This window comes from Stegastes partitus, unplaced genomic scaffold (genome assembly GCF_000690725.1).
Source record: "Stegastes partitus isolate 25-593 unplaced genomic scaffold, Stegastes_partitus-1.0.2 Scaffold12, whole genome shotgun sequence".
NCBI lineage: Eukaryota > Metazoa > Chordata > Actinopteri > Pomacentridae > Stegastes > Stegastes partitus.
The window spans coordinates 141,158-169,007 of record NW_007577743.1 but is presented as its reverse complement, the minus strand read 5'-3'; the positions used below and the strand labels follow the sequence as shown (position 1 = coordinate 169,007).

The 27,850-nt window shown below is 41.5% G+C and overlaps 1 protein-coding gene across 1 annotated transcript in view; it reads left to right on the top strand.

Moving 5' to 3' along the window:
* tshz2 (teashirt zinc finger homeobox 2) overlaps positions 1-23,505 on the top strand; it is a 39,542-nt gene extending 16,037 nt beyond the window's left edge. Inside the window, exon 2 of the mRNA XM_008287678.1 lies at positions 19,717-23,505. Coding sequence (XP_008285900.1) covers positions 19,717-22,757 — 3,041 coding nt within the window. The 3' untranslated portion in view covers positions 22,758-23,505. The remainder of the gene's footprint in view (positions 1-19,716) is intronic.
* The last annotated feature ends 4,345 nt before the right edge of the window (positions 23,506-27,850 follow it).

The following is a 27,850-nucleotide window of genomic DNA, read 5'->3' as shown; positions in this document are numbered from 1 at the left end:
AATTTAAGTTCATTTAAAAAGGTCTGATGATTTAATTTACAAAAGTCTTGAATATTGTATTACTTGTGCTAGACAGGCAGCAACATTAGTTGACTTGTCAAGCAACATTACACAACTGTAAACTACAAGTGAGCCTGGTATGATCAACTCATTAAGAGTGTCACGTCTCGAAGAAACATGTATTAATTATTTTTTATTTGCTTAATCCACTTACATTTTTTCCTGACAGTTATCTGAGTCTAGGATATATTTAGCGATTGAAAGAAATGTCTAAATTAAATTAATCTCTATACAGATGTAAAGTGCTGCCAAAAGTGGCATCACTGGCAATACATTTTTTACTTAAATAAATAAATTGTAAGCCTTGTTATCCCTTCCTATAATTCTTTGGTCATTATGAGAATATTAAATTATATTCTCTTATGTGATTTCTAAAAGTTTTTTTTTAATTGAATTTATTGATAGTTGCAAAAACTCTGTAAATTTAGAGAATAATTATACAATTTGTTGATCATCAGAAAAAATAAAAAATAAAAATAAAAAATAAAAACTGCTATTTGTACCTGAGAACATTCTCACGCTGTATAGACAAAACAATTGATTAATTAATGGACAAAATAATCATCAAATTAATAATGTGAATAATGAGGTCTGGTATCTTAGATCAGTGATTGCGGCGACTTGTCCTGTATTTCACATTGTCTTCCAGCTTGTACTGGAGTTGTGCAGCTTCCCGTGTTGCCATGTAGTAGTGTGACTGGGCACCATCTTGTGTCCTGAGCAATAGCAGCAGGCTGTTCCATGGCAGCGCACCAGCTGCCTGGAGTCGAGAGGAAAAGGCACGGGGCTGGCCTATCTCAGATTTGGGTCTTTGAGTTATTGACCCTCTTTGATAAACCCCTCTGAATGACACCGGCATAATTCAGCCTAAAAGTTTGCACTGTCACCGGGATGAGCTAACTGTCTTCCCTGAATATATGGGTGCAATTTTCGAAATAGGTTTATAGCAATTCTTGAGAGAGGAGGGCGAGATAGTGATATTACTGACTTTATCACTGCAGCTGAGCAGCATCTAGCACCTCTCCCCTCTGTATCTCTCTATTCCTGCACTGTAGAGCAGTGAAGGATCGCAAAGCACATACATTGTAGGTATTACTAAAGCAGAAAGAGTCCAGCTCCTAATGGAGGACAGGGAAATGATATGTCATTATTACAGTAATGCTGTTTTTTCCACTCTTATCAGGAGCGTACATGTTTTTTTCTTGCCTCTGGTAGGATTTTGCGTTTACTTTATTAGTATCCTAACTCAGTGTATGTTGCGTTGTTTCTCTTTTGGATCTCGTGCAGTGGTTATCTGGATAAGCATGTCGTGTGGTGCTTTTTATCAGATGGGTAATTTACTCTGAATTAGTATTCAAGTGCAGCTTCTTATGTTGCTATCACTTTATTGTTTCCCTTCTCAAATGTGATCTAACGTGTAATTTAAGGACAGGAACAAAATATGGCCAACTTTTTTTTTTTTTTTTGGTCAGATATATCAGATTTTTAGTGATAATCTCTGTATATTCAGTCCAGCAAATACTACTTGAAATGAGTGAAATAGAATCACAGTGAACGTAATTTAATAATGAGAGACTTGTTAAGCAATAGGCAAAATAATGACTCATTCTGTCTATAAACTGCACCTTTAATCCCGTCTAATTTTTCCCCAGCCAGGCTGCATTCTTAATGTATTTTGTCAGTGCAATATGAGCAGCTCATTGTTGAAATCTCGCTGAATCTTTTTTTTTCTTCTTCTTTTTCATTTCATGTGTAAGACAGAATCCGAACCCATAAGAATCTAATATACTGAGCCCAGTATAGTGCATCCCATAAATTGATTTTGACCCAGCCTTTGAACAAAAGGAACACTGTTGCATTGCCATCCACGGCTGATGCCACTCCCTCTTTGGCTCACGCTGAATACTCCCCTTTAATAGTGTGATGGGTGGTAGCTGGCTGAAGAGAGAGAAAAAAAAAAAGCGCCTTATTTAGTTAGTCGAGCAGAGGTAGGCAGAGCGAGGATGGGGTTTCTGTGACTGGCACCGATCAATCACTCTGTGAGGGGAAGCTAATGAAGCAGGCTATGGTTTATTAAAGGGTTAGCAGAGAAAAGATTACTGCGGGGCCTCAGCTTCCCAGAAGCCCAGTGAAGGAGGATACAGTGCACCTCTAATGGTTAGAGGCTAGCCATAAAGCAATCAAGGTGTTTACTCTAAGCTGGCTCCTATTATGGGATCTGGGTGTGAATAAAGATTAAAATCTCTCTTTTGGCAAAAGTTACGGAGAAAACAAATGTAACACCACCAAAAAAAAATAAAAAATGTTGCTGGTTTACGTAGTTGTTTGGTGTCAAACTGTGTTGCAAAAGTACTGAAGATAACGGTATAGAAAATGCGCTGTTTCACATTATGTGACCTCTGCAAGTTTGCCATTGTTTTGGCATTTGAAAATACAATCCTGATTTAAGACAAACACTCATTGGATGAAGTCAGTAAAATAACCTTATTCCGAAGAAATATGAGCACATTGAAACCAAGGCACTCTCTCAGATAGTTTGAAAGACAAATGAGTAGCAGGGGAGTGAAAAATGCAAAGCAGATGTTTTTCTCACCGTTGTTAATGGCAGCAAGACATTACTGATGCCATTACAGAGACCTTTTATGGCTTCTTTTAATCCCCTGGCCTGCCTGAGGAAAGAAACCCCTTGTGGTGCAAAGTAGCCTCTTTACTTCAGAACGACAATTTGAACCCATTTCCAACTCACTTCCCTAATCTGCCACAGGGTTTTACATGGCCTCTGTAATTATTCTGCGCTGAAATCAAAGGTAAAGAGGCATTAAAATACACCTCTTAGGTAAACATATGCTGCTCATCATGTAGGGCTTCACTCAAAAGTGTCTTTTGTAACAAATAGTGCCAAAATACTGCAGCTCGTGCATTGCCTTTTTTTTTTTTTCCCCGCCTTCTGCAACTTATTTTTGTACATTTGGTTCACATTTTCAAACAAAGCAATCTCAGATAATGAGATCCAATCACTACCTCCTAACTCCACTTCCACATTTGCATCGGATTGCTAGATTTACATACGTTGCAGTGGTCGCTGTCTGCTTCGTGCATCAGACCCAACCTGTAAAGCTCAGAGGAGCACTTACAGGGGTCTGGTTAGGGGCTAAAAATGAGGAGGAGATGAACTATATGGCTCCATCCCACAGTCCAGCCGACAGTATATCAGCGGAATCGCAGCCGTGTGTGTGTGTGTGTGTGAGTGTGTGTGTGTGAGTGTGAGTGAACGAATGCTCTACCCATAAATATCTCCCCCAACCTCCCCCCCTCACACCACCCCAAAGGGGCCTCTCTGATGGTGATGGCGAAAGGATGTCGCTGTCTGGGTGATTGAGTGCTGCTGGTCCTGGCCCTGGGCACATCCCTGCGCTCTGAGCCCAAGTGGGAGGCCTACCGCTGAGCGCTGGCCTGGAGGGACTAGCCTGAAGGCGAGCAGCCGCACAGCAGCAGGATGTGCCTCTCCTTCTGTCTCTGAGAGAGGAACACCAACTTCGTGCAACTGCTTCTATTACCAGAACAGAAAGCATTTAATTAGCTGAATATTTGTATTTTCTTTTTTTTTAATTCATACACTCATCTACTGTACGTTATATCTGTGTGCACTGGCCTTATCTGAACTTGCACCCCGTCTCTCTCTAAGTCATTGTCACCCTCACTCACTCAGAAATCAGAAATAATCAAGGCGCAGTAATTAGCCTCACTTGCTGCATTGTAATTGGGGGCAGAAGGAGGTTGCTCATTCTATATTTTTTTTCCCCCTGTTTGGTAATTGCGGACTTTAATGTGCCCTCTGTTTAATTTTTTTTTTTGATCCTCCTAAGCCCGTTCCCATAGATGCCGCTGTTATTTTAATGCCGTGGCTCTTGTGCCTTTCATCAGTCATCAGAAGCTCCAGCGTTTCGAGAGAGGGGAGAGTTCATTTTGGAAACCCACTGTCTATTCCCTTTTTGGGTTTCAGCGCCGTCAGCCTTCCCACTGCCTCCACCATGAGATCCTTGACACTGTCCAGGTCCGTCCTACTTGGCAAGAGGGAGAGCTACAGAGAAAGGCAGAGTTTATTTCCTGTTCTTGTGAATCATATATCAGTACAATTCCCCTCTGTGCTGTTTGGCAACGGCGGAATGACGGGTGTCATTTATCATACGGCCTGAAAGAGGCTGTGGGAAAAGGGATTTGAATTCTTCTGGAAGTGTGTGGACTCTCCTTAGCGGTGAATCATTAAACGGAGGAGTTTTTCAACAGGGATATGAGTAACTCCTCGCACTGCTACTTTGTTCCCCCATTTCACTGGCTGGCGCCGTCATTAAAAGTCTCAAAAATAAGATTTACTAGTTTTATATAAATTGTGAAGGGACATGGCATTTAACTTGTAATTGGGGATTTTGTCCTGCTGAATCCATTAAGTCACTCTTCAGTCTTTGGTTTGATGCAGTTCCCTGCTCACGCTTTGCAAGAATTATATTTAAGCTAATTTGAATTTACAAATTTGATTAGCACTGCATTTGTCAGCTTCTTGTTGTCCTGCTAAGTGATGACATTTTCATCTTCTCTATACAGTTATTTTCCTCTCTCGGTTATGTTGACTGGTATTTAAGATTGTGCTTTATAAACATTTTGTGTTCCTTTGGATTTTTCTTTTCACTTGTCAGGGACGGTTACTATTTCCCACATTTTGAGCTGGGTGATCAAAGAAAACGACTTTTGATAAGGCTGTCACCAGCTCTTCAGCTGCACTGGCAGAAATAAACGTGTCAAGCTTTAACTTATCCTCAGAAAAACATACTCCTAACCCCTGCTGCTCTAATTGAGTGTAACTCCCAGAAACCTGTGAACACACATGCAAAACTGAGTAGATCATAAATCAGGCTTCTATAGACAGCCGCTGCCCCCCACCCCTCCCAGAGCCTCCCCCAAAGGAACTACTGGTTTCCATGAGCTGGCTGGAAATCAACCTTTTCTTTATTTGGTGATATTTTTGTACCCACCATCCCTGCTTTTTGTTTTTTTGTTTTTTTCATCTGAAAGTTAGTTGAAGTCCTCATCAAATGAAAAGTGTCAATAAGGTATCGTATAGGGAAATGGGTCTTGGTTGTGTTTCAGCTGTCAGCAACTGTTAGCTGTCTCTCATGTGCAGATCACAAAGTTAAATGTGCTGTCAGCAAGTCCTCAGCTAGAAATAGACGTGTTGAGGTTAGCCTGAGAAGCACCGCCACCCCCTGCTGCCCAGCAGAATGTGGATCCATCAAACAATGTGAACACATATCAAATCTGAGCGTAGAGGTGTAATGAAGCACATTTTCAGGTTTCAAGGTGTTGGAATCTGCTATAAAACAAAATGATCCACAGCTACCTTTGCTCTGTCTTTGTGCTCAAGACTGCATTAATAACACATCTTGTGTTGTTTTGTGATATTTACCTTTCCGGCTATAGCGGCTTTCAGTGCACAGGTCTGGACTTCCTTGCTTCTTGCAGTTATGTCTTGATGTTTTCTCAACTGAAGCTCTGAGTGCGTGACCTCTCCCAGAGGCCCAGAGTCCCGGGCCAGTATCTTGACATGTTAGCCTGCCACCGCCTGCTAAAGAAGAGTGTAGATGCCCCTGAGGTAAATGAAAACATTTGGTTCTTGCCAGACCTGTTCACATCTCAGCTGGGCCACATGAGCTGGCAGGTGACGCGTGTACTGAGGAGAATCGGAGACCGCAGCGGTGGCCTACTTCTTTTCTTCCACACAGGCCGTCCAGGCCACAACCCAGAAACACAGATGAATATGTTCTTGGCTCAGAAAACACCCTGGTGAAACTGACAAAGGCTGACCTGCATCCAGGTGAAATTCAGGCTGATTCTTAGCCTTTTCATGCTCAGGGATCTGTTTCATTCTCCGCCTGTGATAGCACAGTGCTAGTCTGTTTTTTTGAATTAGTGCCTCAAGTTAATAAAATCCATTTGTCAGTGAATTTAGGGGGTCTGTTCAGTTGCTTTGCATTCCTGATCATCGCCCGTTTTGTTCTGTAATTTTCAGAAATAGACTTGACACAGTGTCACCATCTCATATCAACATCTGCAATTACCAGACAATCCTCATTCAGGTCCCATGGGGAAGTATGATTGCAATTAAAAGCACGGGTCAAATGTTAATTAAGTAAACTACTTGAAACTGAAAACAGCGACAGTTTTAAATGTTTTTACTTTTAACCTTGCACTTCTTTTTCCACTTCCATTTATATTTGCAGCCTGGTGAAAATTACAGCGCAATCAAGTTAGTTTTTTTTTCCCTCGTTCACTCTTTGGTTTAACGCTGAAGGAGTTTTCACGTCTATAAGTGGTTGCGTAAATTTCAAATAAAAATAGTGTAAAACGTTGAGTGTTCTTTTGCAATACAGCGCTGTCAGTTAATGTTGGGATGTTCTCCAGTTGACTTGAAGACCGGTGGTGGATAACACTGCAGTTCACCGGGTTATTAAATCAGAGGGAATAACAGGCCAAGTTCTGGCCATTCTTGTGATTGATGAGCCAAGCTTTATTTGCTGAGGCGGTGTGTTTGTTCCTGTGTAATTGTCTACCAGATGGCTAAGCTAACTGTTCTTAAATGCCTTCAGACCTGCAGGGGTCCTGGGTCTTAACATTTTCCCTGCTAATGACATTGTGCCTGCAAACGTCTCATGGTTTCTTTCTTTTCTTTTTTTCCTTTACTTTTCTGATCTCTAGTGTTCAGGATCAGAATAGCTTTGCAAAGCATTTAGTTCAAATTATTTCCTCTGTACGATTCTGTTTTTAATTTGTTCAAAGGGGATGTTTTGAAGTCGCTCTGTTGGTAAACTCCTCTGTGAAAATGAGCTCACTCAAATTTGAAAGGAGATGAGAGAGAAAGAGAGAGCGAGAGAGAGAGAGAGAGAGAAGCAGGACTCGACTCTACCTGTGAGGAGTCAGATTGGAGGAGAAAATGGATCTAGGTGGCAGTGCAAGTCATCAATCACAGCCCCTCAAGGGGAGCTGCAGCTAAAGCTGCTCTGAAGTGCTATCTGTCAGCTGCTCCGATCCAGCCGGGGGACCAGAGAGGGGCCATATCGCCACCCATCAGCTCATACCCAGCACACAACTGCCATGTAAACATGTGCAGGTGCTGCTGTCAAAATAACCCTTGTCCCAGTTCACAAGGTCATGCATATTTTCACAAATGGTCATTGGGCCTTCTCATGGCGACGATTTGTCCCCCTTCCTTGTGTTTTTCAAAAAAATACCTCCAGATGCTGCAGTTCCTGTAATAGATTTTTGATTGTTAACAGTGGTGGGTGGTTTATTGTAATTTAAAAATGAGTGTGCTGTTTCTCCCTGTGCTCCTCCGTCCCTCCCATCCCGATGCTGAATAAAGCCACCAAGTGCTTCTCTGCGATGTCGAGCCGCGTCTGTCGATACCTCTCAAGATGGATAGTTGTTCTGCATGCTTATTGATTCGGCGCAGGCCAGAGATATAAGTATCATTTGTCATTTCTGGAATTATTTGGAGTCCTAGTTAAAACCCAGAGTGGGGGGAGATGGCCGTGCCTTAAGGGGGGGTTGGTAGTTGGTGGGGGAGTAGCAAGTTGTCTGGGCTTTGATGAATGACTGCATGGGTTTTTGGTTTTTACTGCGAGCGCCGGGGCCCTTTAGCTGCTATTTGCTTTCACCATGGTCCAAGAAAAACAATACGATGAGTCCAAGGACTGAGCAGCATCTTCCTGTCATGTAGTGTAACGCGGCGAGCAGGGTGGTCCGAGCAGAAGAGTCGGGAGGAGGGTGGGCCTTGGACACTACACGCTGCTTTTCCAAAAGACCCAGTAGGTTAGAAGCCGTCCCGCTGCTCTGTGGTCCCAGCTGACGGCCTCGAAGCACATGCGATGAATTTGAATATTTAGCATTCACAATCTACAGTGTAATGACAAACAGATTTTAGTCTTTAAAGAGAGAAGCGGAGGGGTGTTATTTGGTAACAGTAGCTCCAGCGTATCCCCTGTGACTTTGATTATGTCCTGTCTTGGGCAGCAGGCCAGCAGCAGAGCTGGCTTCATTACTGTATGGATCATCTTTTAAGACCATTTAAGATCAACGAGAGCTATCGTCCACTAATGACAGAGACTCCGAGAAGTTCATTACGCTCAAACCATTTGATTCATTCAGCCGAACAGTCAGTTATCAGAAATGCGGCGTTAACAGATTTATTTTCTCCTTTTTTTTTCTTTTCTTTTTTGTACGTTTAATGAAATTGTTTCATATTCGTTTTTTTAGAGCGCGACTTGAAAGTTGAGTCGGATTGTTTTGGAGTTTGTTGAAGAAAAAGTGTTTAACAGAGGAACATGTTTAACAGCAACAAAAGAGGAGAGAAAAGAAACCCCAGACACATGAATGACAAGTAATTATTTCCCTTGTCCATCAAACTGTGTTTTGATGCAAGGATGCGATCAAACATGATATGAACAATTTCAAGCCTTCAAATGAAAATGATTCTCAAATCGTGCGAAGCCTGAGTGTGAGCTTTTGTGTTGAGCTGCGGCATGAATCATTCATAAACATGCACACACACACACACACTCGAACACACTGGGCAGGGCAGCCTTTTGCCGGACCAATATTATTGCCACAGCTTTTCAGTGCTAGATGACCATTGTGTATTCATTTCCATTTTAGCGTGCCAAAATGTCTTCTCACAGCTGGAGAGGGACGCAGAGAGAGGGAGAGAGAGGGAGAGCGACAGCTTTTTGTGTCTTTCAGTTTTGGTCGGTGAATATCCCTATACGCAGCGGGCCGACCGAGTGCCCCCCAATCTCCCTGCACAGCCTTCAGACAGGACAGTGCACCAGGCCTGCTATGTTTGCAGCACTCGTCTCCTCTCACATGGGCAGAGCAGGTTGCCATGAGGCCTTCAGAAACACTCCCAGATTATTAGCAGCTTTACAATGCGATAACGGAAACGGGGTTATATTAAAACACCTCAAGTCTAATCAAAACTAATGGCGATGATATAATGTAAGCGTTTGTAGCGAGCACTCGATTGCTACAGTATGCCATGAAAGGGGGTATTTGCATTAGCGGGGCAGTCTTCTCCATTTTGTTTGCCAGAGCAGTGAGAGGACAGACAACAGAGGCCCTGCTTAATCCCTTTGGAGAACTAGTGCATGAATTGATATATCCTCCTCTCTCGCCGTCTCTCTCCCCCTTGCTAATGTCTTTCCTAGAACTTGAACAAACAGCCTGTGCGTGTAGAACACATAAGACAGATGTTTAGGATTACTTTCACCTCATTGCTCTATTGTGTGCACTTTAAGGGAGCTCAGCTGATGTGGAATGCCACTCATTCAGGCTCTGTGCTCCTACAGGGCTCCTCCTGCTTATCAAAGTGCCATCTGCACTCAAGACAGAACAACACAATTTTTAAGAGTGGGATGCTGGGAAGATAGATTCAGTGGGAGGAAAAAAAAAAAGAAGAAGAATAAGTCTAATATTGCTGAATGCTTGTTTTGTAGGTTAACATGCTAACATATGTAACTGGGGGTTATTTGTGTTTGGGTTTAGTTTTTTTTTTTTTTCCTCCATTCATTTGTTCTTTTTTTCCCCTTTAATGAAATAAACCTCTTTCTCTCCCCCCCTCCGTCTCCCACTCATCTGGCTTTATGTGTGTGTTTACAGATGTAGAAACAAATGGGCCAGACCCACATTGATATTGTTGAGGGGTGACATTATCTTTTAGCAGAGCACTTATCTAATCTGGCTGCTGTGGGAAGCCGGGGGAAGTGGCTATGGGACAGGGGCCGGGGATACTGCATCTTTAATTACCATTGATATCGCAATAGAGAAGAGAGGGATGAAGGAGCGCAAGCCCGCGGGGGGGAGGATGGAGGAGGAGGTTGGGGATGGTGGGGGGGAGTCGAGAGAGGGAGAAGACCCGTGTTCACTTTTTAATTAAGGCTCCGTAGTGTAACTCGTCAATGTACATTATTGGAAGAATGAACGTCAATGCCATTGCTTTTTCTCCCCCTCCTTTATCTCTGTCAATGATTCAAAGACATGATTTATGGTTCGTCTCCGTCTTTCAGGATCATCCATCAAGCGCTGGCTCTGCCGCAGCGCCACCCGTTGTAAATCATTCTGAAAGCCTGTCACTCATTTCCATTAACCGTTCCTCTGTCGCTCTGGTCTCCGCCTCCCTCAACCTCCTTTTTTTTTTTTTCCCTCTCTCCCCCCTCCCCACCCACCATTCCACCTCCTTTCCACTCCTCTCTCCTCCCCCTCAGTGCACAACCTACAGCCACGCAGGGTATCAGTTCCGTTCCGCTGCTTCGTCCGCCTACCTTCTTTTCAATAAATTAACCACTTTCTCCCATGCAATGAATAAAAAGGCTCTGCACTCGTCTTGCAGTCGGCACCTACTCCTCCTCCATTATAGCTGAACACCTTAGAAATGTCACGCCGTTGACTCGTAGGCTAAATGAGGATATAGCGCAGAGAAAATATTTTTGTTGCACCGACTTCTCCCGTGGTAATATTTGAATAACTCTGATATGTTTGCAGAGCGGTATTAATGAACATACAGTCGCTACATATAGGGCACTGCATCTGGTTTTATTATGCTCCTTTTTATTGAGGATAATTTGCCTTTGACGCATTCATTCTGAAAAGTGCTGTGTTCAACTTTAACAGTTAATGGAAACAATATTATGTCTGTAATTATTTCATGTAGTAAAAGCTCCACTAAGTGGGCAGTCCTGCCGTTAAAGGCTGTTGGTTTTCTGTGAATTCTACCACTAGTTTAATTCAGACACTCTAACAATGACTGTAGTCTTTAACCAGTTTTTATAGAAACAGGTCTTATGAACAGAAATAATTGGCTCAATGGAGTGACTGTCAATCTCTTACAATGGTTGATGTGCCTGCTCTGGGGAGCCCAATTCACTGGCTTCTTTTTTCATTCTAATCAACATCTAGATATCAACACAGCAGAATACCCACAAACAGCAGAAAGCCTGTTTTGAGGGGAAACTTTCAACTATTGGATGCCAACACATTTCACTATTTGGGCAGCCATTGTTCTCAGAATGGGCTGTCAAAGTGACAATGCGCACCAGGCAAATCCAGAAGTTTGCACTTTTCAGAAAACAGCGGGCCCTAATCATTTTGTGGAGGACACTTGACAATAAATTTGCCATTAAAATGAATCTGAATAGGAGGGAGCGGGGCTGTTTTGAAGCATTTCTGCCTCTCTTACTGTTGCTTGTCTTGTCCCACAGAGCTCCAGGTTTGGCTGGCTTGCTTCTCTCCCTTTATGCTTGCCATGAAGCAGCCTTTGGTCCCACTAGAAACTGACAGTACCATGCTTCAGCTGCAAATCCACTCTGTAGCCTCATTGTATTTAATGAAGGGAAAAAGTGGCAATCTACTATTAATGAACTTGGAATGTAAAAAAATGCCTCCCTTTGCTGAAAACTGCATAAAACTGCTTGTACAAGGAAAGATTTGGCTGGAGCCCATCCAGAATCTAATGAAAGATCCATACAGGGACAGAGCGGGCGGGAAGAGTTAGTGAAATGCAGATTGTTTTAATAGAATACACACAGTCTCTTCCAGCTGCACTATCAGATTCATCAAGGCCTGACCTTGATGGAGGGCTGTTGTTGTTTGGGAGGGCCAGTGTTTAGGGTTCATGCAAAGTTTATGATGCGGGGACTGTATGCGCTGTATATACATCTTCTGCTCTCAGGGGACACCTAAATGGAACACAGTTCATGGAGAACAGAGCGAAGCAGACATGCCACTGGCTTTTGATACTTTAATATTATATCATGAAATGAAATCACAAGGAAATAAAAGACCAATTTAATATTAAAGGCAATTAAATCCTGGATATTGCCTCTCAGATGCAAAATAAAAAAGAATCCTATGATGAAGCAAATCTTTATAAAACAACAGACAATGATTGAATTGGAATTGAAAACCTCTTTATTTAGTCGAGCTTGTGGGCATGAAAAACAAACAGCACGTTAGGCGACTACAGGCCATCATACCTTTCACTCAGTATCTCATAAAACTAGAACAAAGGCCTTATGTGTTCAAGGCAGTGGTCCTTTAAACGATGGCCCACTTTCCTCCCTGCTGCCACGCAAACATTCCTGACTGACATTCAATCAGGGAAATTTGAACCGAAGCAAGATGGTCTTTTATTAGTACCGCCCTGTTTGCTCGACTGGTCAGCTCCAATATGCGAAGCGGTTTGAGTGGCGTACTGTAAGATGATGGGTTCACTCTCTGATAAGGGTGAATGAGGGGTAAACTGCTATTCTGCAGAAAGGAACCATCAGACCTCATCATGTCGCTCCTGGAGAGCCATGTCACAGGCTCTTCAGAAACCAAGTGACAGAGCGGCGCGAGACTGCTCCCCTCCTGCTAGTGGAATATACACTGGAGCCGAAGCCGCCCTGCTTCTGCTCCACCAACTGGAACTTTATCAGTCAGGGCAGAAAAGATCATCTGTAATCTGGCAAATACACACTGATGCTTTTAAGCCACTTCAGTTGTAACATTATCCTATGTGCTCTTTGAATGGTTTATATTTACCTTTGCCTGTTAGCAAAAGAGGACGAACAGGAGACAGTCGTGCTGTGTACACTGTTTTTTTTTGTTACTGCTCATACACAACCGCACGCCAGTAATTTAAAGTATCGACTCACTCAAATTGCTGCAACATATATTTTCTCGGTTAGTGGCATCTCAGGCAGATAGTTTTGGATTTTGAGATATCTGTCTCCCTCAGTGCAATGAAATTCTGTCTGTGGTGCTCAGATTTGCAGTGGAGGGAGAAACTGTTCAGATCATTTACCGAAGCAAAAGTACACCATAAAATACTCAATTACTGGGAAATACCCCTGAATTCAAAATTTAGCTGAGTTTGACTTTGAAAAGTGCAGAAATGTTGTCAATAAAATGTGCCCAGAATAGAACAGTAAAAGCACTCATTGTGTAGAATATAGTGGTATAGTAGGAAATTACTGCAGTGTCATTGAAGCTGCATTAATGTGTAAACAGCACTTTAATGTTATCAGAGGTGGAGCTGATGTTCACAGGTTACAGGGTTTTATAAACTAGTAACTCAAATTGTACTTAAACACAGTACTTGAGTATTTATGTACTTAAAATTACTACAAAACCTTGACAAATAACACCTATCTGCATATCTGGTTCCTCTTAGAGCAAAGTGAGATAATGTCAGATTTTCTTTGAAATTCAGGTAAACGCACCCTTTAAAACTGTCTCACTACAGACTGGTTCTGCCCATGTATTTATTAATATAATGTATCCTCACAGCAGATATTCATGTGGCTCTGTGCTGCTAGTCTTTTTTTTTTAAAGTCTATGAGACAGGGTGGGAATGTTGCTTGTATAATTGTGTCTTCCGGTGCTGATAGGGGACCCTTTGGTGAGATGCAACACCAGGCAACTGCATGTGATGTGGCGGCTGTGGCACGTTCAAAGTGATGACTTAGGTGCTAGAGTGCAGATTGCAATGCTCTCCCACCGCTCACTTCCAATTAGGCAGCGGGCCGACTGATGCGTCTCGGAGCAGAAGCTTCTAGTAGGCATCAAAAGGAGCAGCGTCGCTCAGTGACATCATGGAGAGAAGGGGCTCCTGGAGTTAGGTGCTGCAATCTGATGTGGCTCAGTAAATACCGTGATTAGCGTCCACGCAACATGCAAAAACAGCCTCTTTTTTTTTCTTTCTAAAATTCCCACAATTGTATCATTACATAAAACTGCCCCCCATAACTCAAACTAAACATGCACGAAGACTGTGAGATATTTCCTCGTATTTATTGGTGTGTTGATTGCGCATTCCAAAGTTCTCTGTGTTTTTAGTTAACAGAATGTTGGTTGTGAAAACATTTTTGATTAATTGCCATAATTATTGTGATCATTTTTGCCCAAATGAACAGCCAGATGGCAGGATATGGTGTCATATTTGCGATCCTATCATATTAATCTGGCTCTGGGTCCATCTGAGCACATTGTGCCATTTGTTGTGTTCACAATCTGTCCTCAAGTTGTCCATGTCTTTTTTGAGCTGCGAGTTTTCATTTTATTATATTAGACTATTAAATATTAAAGTTGAGGGTGTATGAAAGCAAGGCATTTATCTGCATGAATAGCTTGTGTTTAGTGAAGTACGTAATGCGCTTTAAGTAACATCTCCTTCATGCATACAAAAATTACAGACGAGTGTTTCCGTCTCATGGTTTTGCAGTCAAAGCCTCAGAAAGATCCAGCAAAACCACTTTGTGGGGGTTCATGGCTGCTTTTAAACCTACTCCACATTATCTCATCTATTTTCTTGTCCTTTTTCTTTCTACCAGAATATGTACCAGTACTGCTCACCATTTGCAGCTAAATACAGAGCGATATAGACTCTGTTACAGTCTGTTTGCAGAGTTTTGAAGTCTGCTAAGAGCGTCATCGCCGTCATTTAACACAAACGAAATAATGGGTCAGATGGGATCTAATGACACATTCCTATTTAAAAGCGAGTCAAAAACGCTTTCATTCTGGGATATCAATTAACCTCCAGAAATATTTTGTCAAAGGGAGCAGCCTGAGTGCGATTGTTCTCTCTTTACTCTGCAGTGTCCTTGGGCTCGGGGAGACTGTTTCCTGACAGGGAACAATGAAGAGAGAGGTGTTTACAGATCTTTACAGATGGCTTCGGGGCTCAGAATTAGGTCTTCACCATTTCTCATGTGATTCGGTTCAGAATTAACTTCAGATGTGTCATCAAGACTATCATCAGGATGTGTGACAATGTATGCGTTTGATCTTGACGTGCACTTCTCACTGAGTTAGTCAGATATCACTGTCAAATATTAAACCTTGTGGCATGTGTGTGTCTCGTTCTAATGATAGCTCACTGAAGAAATCGTGGTGACTTTTATAAACACACCATCCTGTTTCCAACATTGCGAGCACAGGAAAAAAAAAAGAAAAAAACAGAACTTCACAACTTTGTTTGGAATTATGTTTTGTACAGCGAGTACTTTTTGACTGACATTTCACACCTATTTATAACAACAGATGAGCGCAGTGACTAAGTGTTTCTAAATGTACAGACACAATTAACTGGGTACATTGCTTACATGTGAGTGAAAGCAGAAAGGAGAAACAGACACGCAGCTCTACATTTACTGAGACAGCCCAGAGATTGTTCAGTGATCTGACCTGCGTTGTTAGTGTGTGCTCTGCCTATCCAGCAGGCCTCCCTTTTTTCCCCTCTCTCTCTCTTTCTCTCTTTCTCTCTCTCTCTCTCTATGTCTCTCTCTCTCTTTTCTTCACATGGCATAAATCCGGGAGATGAAAATGTCATGGAGCAGGTTCATTTTGCAAAGAGGTTTTGATTGCCATGTGCGTGTAATTGATTGTTCCAAGGACAGGGGGAAATCTAGAAATGTCATAACAGTCCTGCTTAGGTTGGTCCCACCGCTAGGCAATCAATGAGAAGTAAAAAGAGATATTGATTTGCGAGCAGCAAAAACTGTAGCTTGAGACAACTAGAGAGCACTGGGGAAAGTGGCACAGACGTGCAGACCTGTCACTGGCACCTATGAATTACCCAATCTTCTCTGAAGATAGTGTTACCTCGGATACTCTCAAAGTCCTGCGATGGGTATTGCAGCTGTCCATTAGCTAAGCTCCTCAGGCTGCTAACTCTCTGTGGCTTGTCAGATTAATGAAGGAAATGTTGACCTTCTGAGGGATAAATGTTGATGTTCTCACCATTACAAAAGTTTCTACTGGCATGTTAATATAGGAAACAGAATGCCCTTTTACAGCTGTCACATACATTTCTACAATGATTGACACATTTTGAATGGACTCACTTACACAAAGCAGAGGAGGATCGTGCTCTATGAAGATACTACTGCTTAAAGTTGAGTTGTAAATATATTGTCATCGAGGCTTTTAGCACCAATCCATTTAGACAGCATGCTGCCATGAGTGTAGCAGTAAATATAATCTACTATTTTCTATGCAGTTAGCTGGTTTCTGTAGATGTCGGGAAAAAGCCTTTTGGCTCAGAAACAGGCTGCTGCTTCTGTAAATCCAGGCCTTGCTATGCCAAGAGTCTGTTCTAACGGATAAAGGTTATAAACACTTCAACCACCTGATTTATGATGGACACCTCAGGTTTTTTGACCTTTGCATATCTCTGTCTGAAGATATAAATTTGTAGTGACACAGATTGGAGGCTTTACAGCAGTTTATGACATGCTAAATCTCAGGCACGGCATGCCAGCCTCTTGTTTCGTAAGGCTAGTTAGACTGGGAGTTGCCTTGTTGGACTCAGAGACAACATGTTCAAAGCAGACACTTTCCTCTTCCTAACTTACCAAAAAAATGCCCCAAAAAGAGCAAAAAAGCTGGTGACTTTTCTTTTACAAGAGGATGCACGAGTTTTACTTTTAATGGAGCACATCTGTTGTTTATTCTGTGTTCCTGACAAACTTGTTTGTCATAATGTAATAATCTTGAGGAGGTGCTCTGTTGCTTTGCCATTGCCCTTGAATCTGATCTAGCATTACAGAGTAATGCAGCCTGGCATGGCGGCAGTACTGTGGTGGATCAAGAGCTGGCAAAGCCTAGTTACAAATGGTGTGAGAGGCAGAGTTAGACATGCGGGTATCTTGGAGTGATCCCTTCTAGAAGGTTAATTGGTGCCTCTGGATGTCTGCTACTTAGGGCATCTGATAGAACGGCATAGAACAGCGGGAAGGGCAGCTGTTAATCTCTGTCAATTCATCCTCAAATACCAAGATAAGTACAAACATTCACACTAAAACTGATATAACTATAAGCGAGTGGATGTTTCCAGGAAAGCAGCGCTTATCCCTTCTTTGTAAAATGCACATTTATTATGCTAAAAGGAAAGTTCATGAGTGTAATTTTGGAGGGGGAACAATTTATGCTTATTTAACAAATTTGACCTGTTTTGTTAAATTGTAGATAAAAAAAACTAGTAAAGAAAAAAAAATCTTAATGTACATGTTATCCAAAAAAAAAAAAAAGATTAAACCAAAACCTCCACTTAAAAAAAATTAACTTTTACAAATGTCAGTTTTTTCTTTTTATAACATCTGACAAAATCAGACAGTTTCGACTGAATTTGAATCAGCAGAAAGTATCATTATTTTACAGATATTTATCTCTTTTTAAAAAGAGAAAGAAAAATGGTTATTTTACAGAATTTCTTTTTTGTTAAATTACAGATAATACCTAGTGCAATCAGAAAAAAAAAGACTTTCGAAAAACTAAACAGGTCAAAATATGTGCTTTTACTGATTCTTTTTTTTTTTTTTACAGTGTGTAATCTTACAATGACACTTTTACTCTTATTTAAGTAGATAAAAATATAGTTGTTTTACAGATATTACCTCTATTTTCTAAATTTTTACAGTTTTTTGAATATTTTATGTTAATATTTGCCATTATTTGTACTCTTTGTTTAGTTTACAATATTCCACCATTTTTAAGAGATTTTTTTTGGGGGGGGTACACTTTCTGCCACATATTCACAGTTTATTTCGAGTGTTTTTTTTTTCCTTTTTTTTCCCTCTAGGTGAAAGTGAATTGCATTTATTGGTGAATTTAAAGTAGATAAAATATGCAGGAAATAGCTTTTACTTTAAATTATGGCGTGTCCTAGGAATGAGCAGTTTCTACTTAACCACCACTGGACTGGAAAAACGCTCATCTCCCCCACTTTGGTTGCACATTCTTACCAGTCTTTCAGTCTAAGTGACGACTTTGAAGGGAGAGGACGTCAACTGGGAGCTTGTCATAGCCATTGGTGTTCTCCTTCACTGTGAATACTATATATAAGACTATAAATAAAACATACCTCTGTGCTCTTGACAACTCTCTCCCTTAGCATCAAGGGTGTTTTGGAGGCCATCACTGATCTCGGCTGGCCAATCACAACATCTCTCTTGCGGTGGATCAAGGTCACAGCACATTGGGGCTCTTGGGCGTGCGAGTGTGTGCGGGCTCTTGTTCGGCAGGCCCCATTCTACGTGTTTGTTTTGAAAGTCCGAATCCCATCTCCATCTCCATCCATTAGCTGGCAAGCAGCTCATCTCCAGGGTTTCTCTTGAGGCACTTGTGAAATATTGATAAAAAAAAAAAAAAAAAGTCTTATTTTCAGAAGGCAAAGAAGATGAAGACATTCTATGAGCTGCCCAGTGTGGGACTCCTGAGTGCTCGGCTTCAGCCATCCCCTCATGCAGTGCCCTCTATTCAGAAGAGAAATATTAACCACATGAAATGCATAAGTGCCTGGACAGGGCTGTTATGTCCTATTCATATTTAACTCAGAGTACATCTGCCACGTCTCTCCCAAAATGCACATTTTCCAGCATGACTATGAGGCGGAAAATATCTCAGATATGTGACAACTCTGACAAACTGCATTTATTGCAGGATGCCTTCAAAAGATATGCAAACACTGGTTGTGATGTTGTTGACATGGGTTGCTGGGTGGTTAGATTTATAATCATCTCCAACAGTTATTGTCAGAAAGGTTGTTTTAATCTTCTCTAGCTGCGTTTCATATTATGCCAAGCGGACCCTGCAGCCACATGAAATACCCTCTATGCTGAGTCAGAGTTTCCACTAATTGGATGATGGGAAATGTGTCAATTAGAAATACTGTTGTTTAATTATCTGTTAATTGAAGCAATAATGTTTGTGCTCTATGAGTTGAGAGAATGAACAGGTGAATAATGAAAGAAGTAATTGCTGTTTATGAGACTGTCAGGGAAAATATAATGACGTGACAGATTGCCAGTAATCTTCTGAAATTTTGTATAATTGTCTGGTTTTAACACTGATAATTGAATCGGTTTTTCCACCAGCACGATCAGCATCTACATCAGGACCAGCATTCACATTTGCAACATATTTTTTATCTTTGCTGTCAACAAAACCAGCTCCCTGATGTTGAATTGCAGAATGCTGAAACTTTCTAATGGTGGCTAAATTGTCTTGAGAAGTAATGTTTTCTCATCTTTTTCAGTCAGGCCTTTTAATTTATTTCTAGATCAATGCGGGGCATTAGAATATCTGAGTTTATGTGAAGCCATTCCTCACGTGTAGCTTCAGGGAGGCTGAGATGTTATCCAGAACAGAAGGCTTACATTTTCATTGCAGTTTTGAGGCATCCATAATCACTATGGAATAGGTCATTTGCAATAACACTTTACAGGCCCCAGAAGAATCAATTTCCTTTTGTCACTCAGTAGCCAATGATTGGTGTAAACATCTCAACTTGAGGCCAGGAAAACCTTGGACGCAGCACTAAGTCAATGGTCTGTCGTGAATCAAACGGTGCTGTTACACCAGCAGCAGTCTGTTAGTAAAAACATTATGTCCACCTACACTAACCTCCCAAAGCACAAAGCAGCTGCCACTGTGGTTTGTTAATTGCCTTATATTTGATGCCATATAGATTGTCGGAATATAGTAAATTATAGATTGCATCGTAAATGCATTCAACAGATGTTACACATCGTATTTTAATGGTATTTTCTGTGTCTCTACCTTTTCCAGTGTACATGCCTGATGAAGACCCTGCTCTTCAGGACTCCATCACTGAAGAAGATGGAGAGAACAACACTCCGACTGAAGAGGAATGCTCTGAGAAGACCAGCCCCAAAGTGTCTGATGACAGAGAGCTAGACAACAAGAGCACCAACACGTATAGCAACCAGAACTCTCCCATTAGTGTCTTTTCCAATCAAGAGGCTGAGTTGGAATCCCGCCTTAGCGACAGCAGCGACAGACTCTCAGACTTCAAAACCTCATCGCCACCTGAGAGCCAGAAGGATGAAGAGAGTCGCAGCTCCAAACATAAAGAGGAGATGGGCAGCAGCTTGGAGAAAATGAGGGCAGCCTATGCAAACTTTCTCTCAGATTCCTACTGGACGGGGATTGGAATGGACTTGAAAATGGGCAAAAACACCAGCAAAGCCAACTGTGACAGCACCAATGGAAGCACCAAGAGTGAGTTTGACTGGCACCAGGACGCGCTCTCTAAGACCTTGCAGCAAACGCTCTCCCCAAAGCCCGCGTCCAAACCCAACCTCTTTAGCTCTGTCCACCTGTACAGGCAAACCACCAAACCCTGCGGCTCGGTTTTCACAGGAGCCAGCCGATTTCGCTGTAAGGATTGTAGCGCAGCTTATGATACTCTTGTGGAGCTGACGGTCCACATGAACAAGAGCGGACACTACCAAGACAACAACCACAACAAACAGAGCAACTCCTCTGCCTCGTCCTCTAAATCTAGAAAGCGAAATTTGCAAGATATGGAGGGGAAAGAGGATGCACAGAAAGTTTTAAAATGCATGTTCTGTGGTCACTCTTTTGACTCGCTCCAGGATTTGAGCGTCCATATGATTAAGACTAAGCATTACCAAAAAGTGCCTTTAAAAGAGCCAATCCCAGTAATCACACCCAAATTATTGCCACCAGCAAAGAAACGAGCCTTCGAAACGACAAGACCTTGCTCCCCCGACTCCACCACTGGTGTATCCGGCTACACTGAGGCACAACGGGCTGCCAGCATTTCAAATGCCAACAATAACCGCTATGGATATCAGAACGGAGCGAGCTACACCTGGCAGTTTGAGACGTGCAAGTCTCAAATTCTCAAATGCATGGAGTGCGGAAGCTCCCACGACACTCTTCAACAACTCACCACGCATATGATGGTTACTGGACACTTCATCAAAGTCACAAACTCAGCTTCTAAAAAGGGTAAACAGTTAGCACTTGACCCTCTGGCCGTAGAGAAGATCCAGGGCTTAGCTGAGCCTGCTGCCAGTGACACTGAGGGAGAAAAGGTGTCTCCAAAAAACCCTTCCCCTGGGAGCTGTGAGAAGGATAGCCAGGGGGAAGGCACATCAGACAAAATGGAAGAAACTGAAACTAAAGATGACAAGCAAGAGAGTGAAGATCAAAAGGCAGGCAATGGGGCTTTTAAGTACCCTTATCTCCGTGAGGAGGATCTTGAACAGGACTCAGGTGGAGGAGGGGACATTCTTAAATCTTTAGCCAACACAGTGGCCTCTGCCATCAATAAAGCTCAAACGGGCACACCAAGCTGGAGTGCTTACCCGAGCATTCACGCTGCCTATCAGCTCTCCGGCATCATCAAAAGCACCCCTCTCTCTGCATCTCCCCCTACTCAGCTAAAGCAGACATTTAACCACAAGCTGAGACCGATTGCCCCAAAGGGGAAGTTATACCACAGTGCTGTGGGAGTTGAGGCTCCCCAGGGACAGCATCAAAACATGGACATCAAAAAAGAAAAGGTTGGCATTAGCGATGGTAAAGAAAGTCAGAATATTAAGTTTGATCTGGTGGAGAATGATGACAGCGATTGTCAGGATGATTCCTCTTCCTCTTCAAAGCTTGATGCAGACTGTGTGAATGAAGGGAGCGAAGCGATCAAAGAGAAGTTGAGCCCAGATTTCTCTGACAGAGGCAAGACACCGAGTCCCACTGCCAGCAATGGACGCAGCACTACTTCAGAGCCTCTCAGTGACACTCCGGATATACTTGGCATAAACCCTCTTAGTGCACTGCAGTCAGTTCTGAACAATCATCTGGGCAAAGCAAATAAGCCCAATAACTCAAGAGTAGATAAACTATCTGCTCACACACAGTCTATTTTTGCTGACATTAACCGTGGCAGCGAGAAACCAGCTTTAATGCTCCGAAATCCTGTAAGAAATAGGCCTGATAACAGCTTTCTCTTTGTTAGCGATGACCAGCCAATAGACCTGACAAAATCTAAACACAGCAAGGCCAGTTCCTTGCTACTGCAGCCCTCCACCCCGATGCCACAGAAATACGCTCTGTCTGACATAGCTGACATGGTTAAAGTTCTTCCTAAAGCCACCACACCAAAACCCTCCTTACCGTCAAGGATTCCGACAATGAAACTGGAATCAGATGTTAGACGCTTCGAGGACGTGTCTGCCGAGGTGTACTCCGTCCACAAGCGTAAAGGTAGACAGTCAAACTGGAATCCTCGCCACCTTCTCATCCTGCAAGCTCAGTTCGCCTCCAGCCTCTTCCAAACCTCTGAGGGGAAGTATTTGCTCTCAGACCTCGGCCCTCAGGAACGGATGCACATCTCCAAGTTCACCGGATTGTCGATGACCACCATAAGCCATTGGTTAGCAAATGTAAAATACCAGCTGCGGAAAACAGGAGGGACCAAATTTCTGAAGAACATGGACACGGGCCACCCTGTCTTTTACTGCAATGACTGCGCTTCCCAGTTTAGGTCACCGGCCACGTTCATTTCCCATCTGGAATCCCATCTCGGGTTCCAAATCAAAGACATGTGCAAAATGCCGGTAGAGCATCAGACGAAGGTGGAGGAGCCAGAACTGTCCAAGGCCCTCAGTGTCAGAGCCACGGAGGCTCTAGTCGCAGAGGAGGACACTGACTCGAAGTTCAAATGTAAGCTCTGCTGTCGGACATTCGCAAGTAATCACGCAGTCAAACTCCATTTGAGTAAAACTCACAGCAAATCCCCTGACAACCATTCACAATATGTGGAAATGGACAAGGAGTAGTTTTTCATATTGTTGCCACTTTTTTCTCCTTTTCTTCCTTTTTTTTTTTTTTTTTTAATTTTAATACACGGGTCAGATATTTCAACCATTTTTCAATTAGCATTGTGTAGTGTGCATCATTATGACGTTTTAAAAAATTTCATGGAGTACAGCAAAGACACACTGGTTAGAAATTGTGTAAGGAAACACTAAGAGATACTTTTGCACCCTGCTCAAATGCATCACCAGTAATGAAATGTATTACTGCTTGAAGAAACATAATTGCAGATGTTTGCATGCAATAGCCCTGGCTATGACTACTATTTATTTGTATGATATGTCAAGTTTCAATTGTATTTCAAAGACAAAATAATGAACTAATTGTACTTTACAACCTGTGTGATACAGTCCACCTGCGCAGACGTGCAGCTGGTACAACAGGCAGCCTGAGACATGATAACACACATGCAGACCTGTACAGTGTATTGCTATGTAAAGATGTTTTGTGTTGCAATGATAGAAGAGGAAAAAAAAGCACTTTAATAAATGTTTAATCACCAGTTTAGACTCGGATTCTGTACATGACTCAAAAGAAATAATTAGACCGTTTGGAAACAAGGATATTTCACATGTAAATATATTTTAGAAGAAAAAAAAAACAAAAAAAAACGTGCGTTTCATGCAACAAGGATAACAACAAGACAGATGATACCTGTGATACCTGCACCTTTTTTTACTTATTCGAATAAAGAGTTAACATTTGATAATGGCTTGTATTTTTTTTGTGTGTATTTTCTGGACTAAGATCAGTGTTATACACACTCATGATGCAATGATTCAAACGGTACAATTCTAATCAGACATATTATACTGAGTGCCTTTATTGTCAACTGACCATGTGAAAATGTGAAATTTGTATACAGGCAAACACAAATTCAACATATTTGGACAATGCATAATAATAAATGAATATCTGACTTTAGTATTTATTTGGGCTGAAATCATGTATTCATTTCAAGAAAAACAAATTCTGCTTCCTCGACATATGTTTACAAGGAATGCGGAATATGTAAACCAAGTAGCTTAAATTTAAACTCACATTATCTTCATTATCTGCTGCAAATGTTTTAATTGGTGGTCGAATCTATATGAGACAAAGGACAACATGTTCACACTGTACAGCACACCACATTCTATTTTTACCTTGTGACTTTTAGATACACTTCAAAGATATATCTTCTTGTCGGGCTTTATTGCTTTCCTGCGAACGCCGCTGCTGTTGCTGCAAGATGGTATCATAACAATTAAACATATTTCCTCCAGCTCTATTATTTCAAGGCTATTAAAAATAATTGCCTTCTAAATTCATAAACATTTTATGCAATTCATCTCTTTTCAAGCAATCAAGTCCTCAATTAACTCCACCCATCAAATCTCTATTTTATAACAGGCAACTGACATTTGATGGTAAATGGGAAAAAGCACATGGGCACTGTGGTGATTTGAATGCTGTGACACCAACTTGCCCCCTATTGTTGGAAATGAGCAGGCAATCACGTTGTTCATCAGATGACTCCTAATGCAGTTAAAGTATTCAGCTATAATTTCTCCCTGCATTTATAATTACTGTCAAAGACCACACACCTCAGTGAGCAGATTAAAGCTATAAATTATTTAGTGCCTTTCTTCGCCGATGGATCTCTGATTTGTCTGCAGGGCCATTATGTTTTAGAGGAGCAACTTATTTTAAATTGAAGCAAGCATTGTTCTTAAGCTGCAGCAGAGCGCTGTGCAGACACAAAGATGAGGGCGCCACTGGTTGTTTGTGTTTATTAATTGAAATTTAAAGCGAGCCTCTGCATTTTACTAACTAAAGGGGACATATTGCAGCGTGTTTTATTGAAAATGCATGTTGTTTTGGCTTAATGTTATCCACGGCGATTCCCTATATGTAGCTACAAATCATTATTCAGAGCAGATTTAGGCTACATTTTGAGGAATCAGCACAACCTCAGTAGAGATTCACCCAAGGCTAACTAAAGAAAAATGCTATCATCAGTGTAGTCACAGAAGGAAATTAGTTGTCTCTGACCATAATTTGCTCTAATAAGTCAAAGTCAATGTAGGATTTATTGTTAGTACACAAAAAAAATAAAAAACATTGCTGTGTGCCTGTGAAAACTTTCTGAGGTTAATATGATTCTCATCGTGCAATCAGCCGTCATTTAAAGGTGTGTTAAAATGTGGTGGGTGGAAATCAGAATACGTGTCAGATGCTCCTGTTTTTCATTCTCTCTAATATGAATGCAAGATTTATTAAATACTGATTTACCTCAGATAACACAGCTCAGGTAATTGAGTGAAATAAACCCATAATTCTTCGGATGCTTTATATTAATTGATTTTGGATGTTTGCATATTAACACTCGTAATCGCGCCGTATATATAACATGTCACGGCTAATTACAGAGCACAGTCAGCTTTCTTTACGCACACACACATATGCACAGACACATGCACAGTCTTGGATTTTAAACTGATTCTCATACATATTAATCACAGCAGCGTTCTCATACATGGACAAACACAGTTTATATTCAAGAAGTAAACATATATATATATATATTTTTTTTTTGCACAGATGACACTGATAAAGCCTGACTCCATCCCTGGTTGACCTTAAAGAAAAAATAAGAGAAAACGCAGCCTACTATCTCAAAATGAACTCACACACACAATATATGGGGTAATTTATTATTTTTTTTCACTATTTGCGCCACTGATTTTACATGTATTTGTTGTGAAATGTTTCAAAGTCTCGACGTCTGACTCCAAAACATCAAGTGCTGACATTATTCCCAGCTCCAAGTTACTTTTCTAAAGCACTTCTAATAGCTCGACTGAAAATAAAAAATCAAATTATGCACATAAGTTGCATCGCAGACACAGTGAAACCCAACCTTAGCAAAAAAAAAAAAAAAAAAAAAAACGACGCCAGCTCGCATTTGCAAATCCTTTGTCAATCTGTCATTAAACATGCTATCAAATAATGATAAGTGCACGCCGCTTGCTTGCCTGCTTGCTTGCTTGCCTGCTTGCAATGGCGTGCGTCTCGCTGATGCTGATGTGCTGTAATAGGGCAAATGTGCAGCAGAAATTTTTTGCCTGCTCGGATACACACAAAACATTTACACTGTGCCTGACTTTGCTTTGCCCCTGTGCCAGACAAGCGTGGATTCACTGCATCATCTGGCCTGTAAACGGGAGGTTGGAGGAGAAGGGGAGGGGAGGGTTCAAAATGTTCATCACACAGCAGCAGGGTAATGACTAGCTCATGTGTTTAATGAAGGGCTTTAGAACTTATAGCTATAATGACCCACATCCTAACTCCCTTTTCTCCCATTTATTCTCCCCAAAGTCCTCAGGTTATTACGTCCCTCTGAGAAATATCCCAGAAAGAGCATTACAACTCTCTGTTCCTTTTCACATATTAGATATCACAACGCTTTATCGTCCTTTTGCCTACATTGCGAGATTGAAGATAAAATACCGTGATGTTATATTTAAATGCAGGGGGGAGCAAACACTTGGAAAAGTAGTGAAAAATAACGCACCTAAATGTTATCTGCTTTTCTTATTTTTTCTAAGCTCCATAATGAATTCTACCTCCTGAGAATACGAGCACTGCGAGACAAAGAGTTATGCATGTATGTCTGCTCTCCTACATACATCATATCTTCCAAATAGCCCATAGTCCTCCGCTGTTAATGGTGTTGCTTCAAATATGCTAATTAAGCAAAAATAAGTGATGAATGGAATACATTTGATCAATCAAGTAGGCCTAAGCCCCTGGTGCTGCACATTCATTGTACATCATGAATATGAAACCAAAGTCATTTATCAAATATCAGTTGCACATTTGTATCTTATTAATCATACATGCTGAAACTTCTGTCTTGTCAAAAAAGCTGAAGGTTGATGAAGCACTTGCAAAAAGGATTAAACTCAGGGAACTCGGGGTGGTGCTTCACTTATAATGCATGAGATATTTTGGAACTTCCAGAATCTTAAACAGTCAGTCGATCCCAGCTCCTGATGAGCCTTTGCACATTTTTAGCCTTTTAATTATTTCTACCCCCCTCCCCCCCTCTTTTTTTTTTATTTTTTCTTGCCCTGGCTTTTAGGTGTTCGCTTGTAATGATTGCTTAGTAATTACCATGCTTTTAAAGGGGTTATTGATTAATTTTATAACTTCTGAGGTGTTACCAGAGAGCCCAGCTGTAACTGTTATTTGGGATTTTAAGGGGCTTTGTGTTTTAAAGACCCCCTGAGATGAAAATCCTTTTTTATTTTGCTAGAAGACACATCATGAGATAAAGTCAACAGAAATAGTGCTGCGTACTGATGCAAATGTGAAAAACACACAGATTCAGACTTTCAGGGTTTCATACGTAACAAAACAAACAGAACCAATCCTGTCAGCTTGCAGCATTTCTCTTTCTGTGTCATTATTTTTCTGCAGAATCAGCTTCCTGCTCAATTACTCTAATACTATTACTATAATATAACAGAATATTGGATAAAGATGATGCTCCTATACAACTACACTGCATTCACAATGACGCTTTTAGGTAACCGTATCACAAATATGTATCTGTAGAGGCTATAAATATACAGTCATAGGGTCGTATTTGAACCTACAGCATGACATTATTCCTCTACTAACCAAGTAATATTGGTACCTAAAGTTAACCAAGTTTCTAATACGTAAAAGTGTCTCACAAAGCATGATACTTTCCTTTTTTTAAGCCTAAACCTAACCAGAAAGCAGGCTCTGTGCTTGAATCCTCCGTCTTCCCTTCAAACCTCCTCATGTGGACTTTCGCACCACGTCTCAGGCCAAAAATTGTCTGAAAATGAATGTAGTTTATTTGTACACAGAACATAATTTTGTTGAGTGTTGAGCAGTTGAGCAGCGTATCATAGGTGAGCTGGTGAGCTGGAGCTGCAGCGAGTGGTTGAAGAGAGACGCAGGGACTTCATAGATCCTCATACTGCAAAGAAAGCAGCAGTGCAGAGTTACAGCTAACCCTTTATAGACATAAAAGGACTGT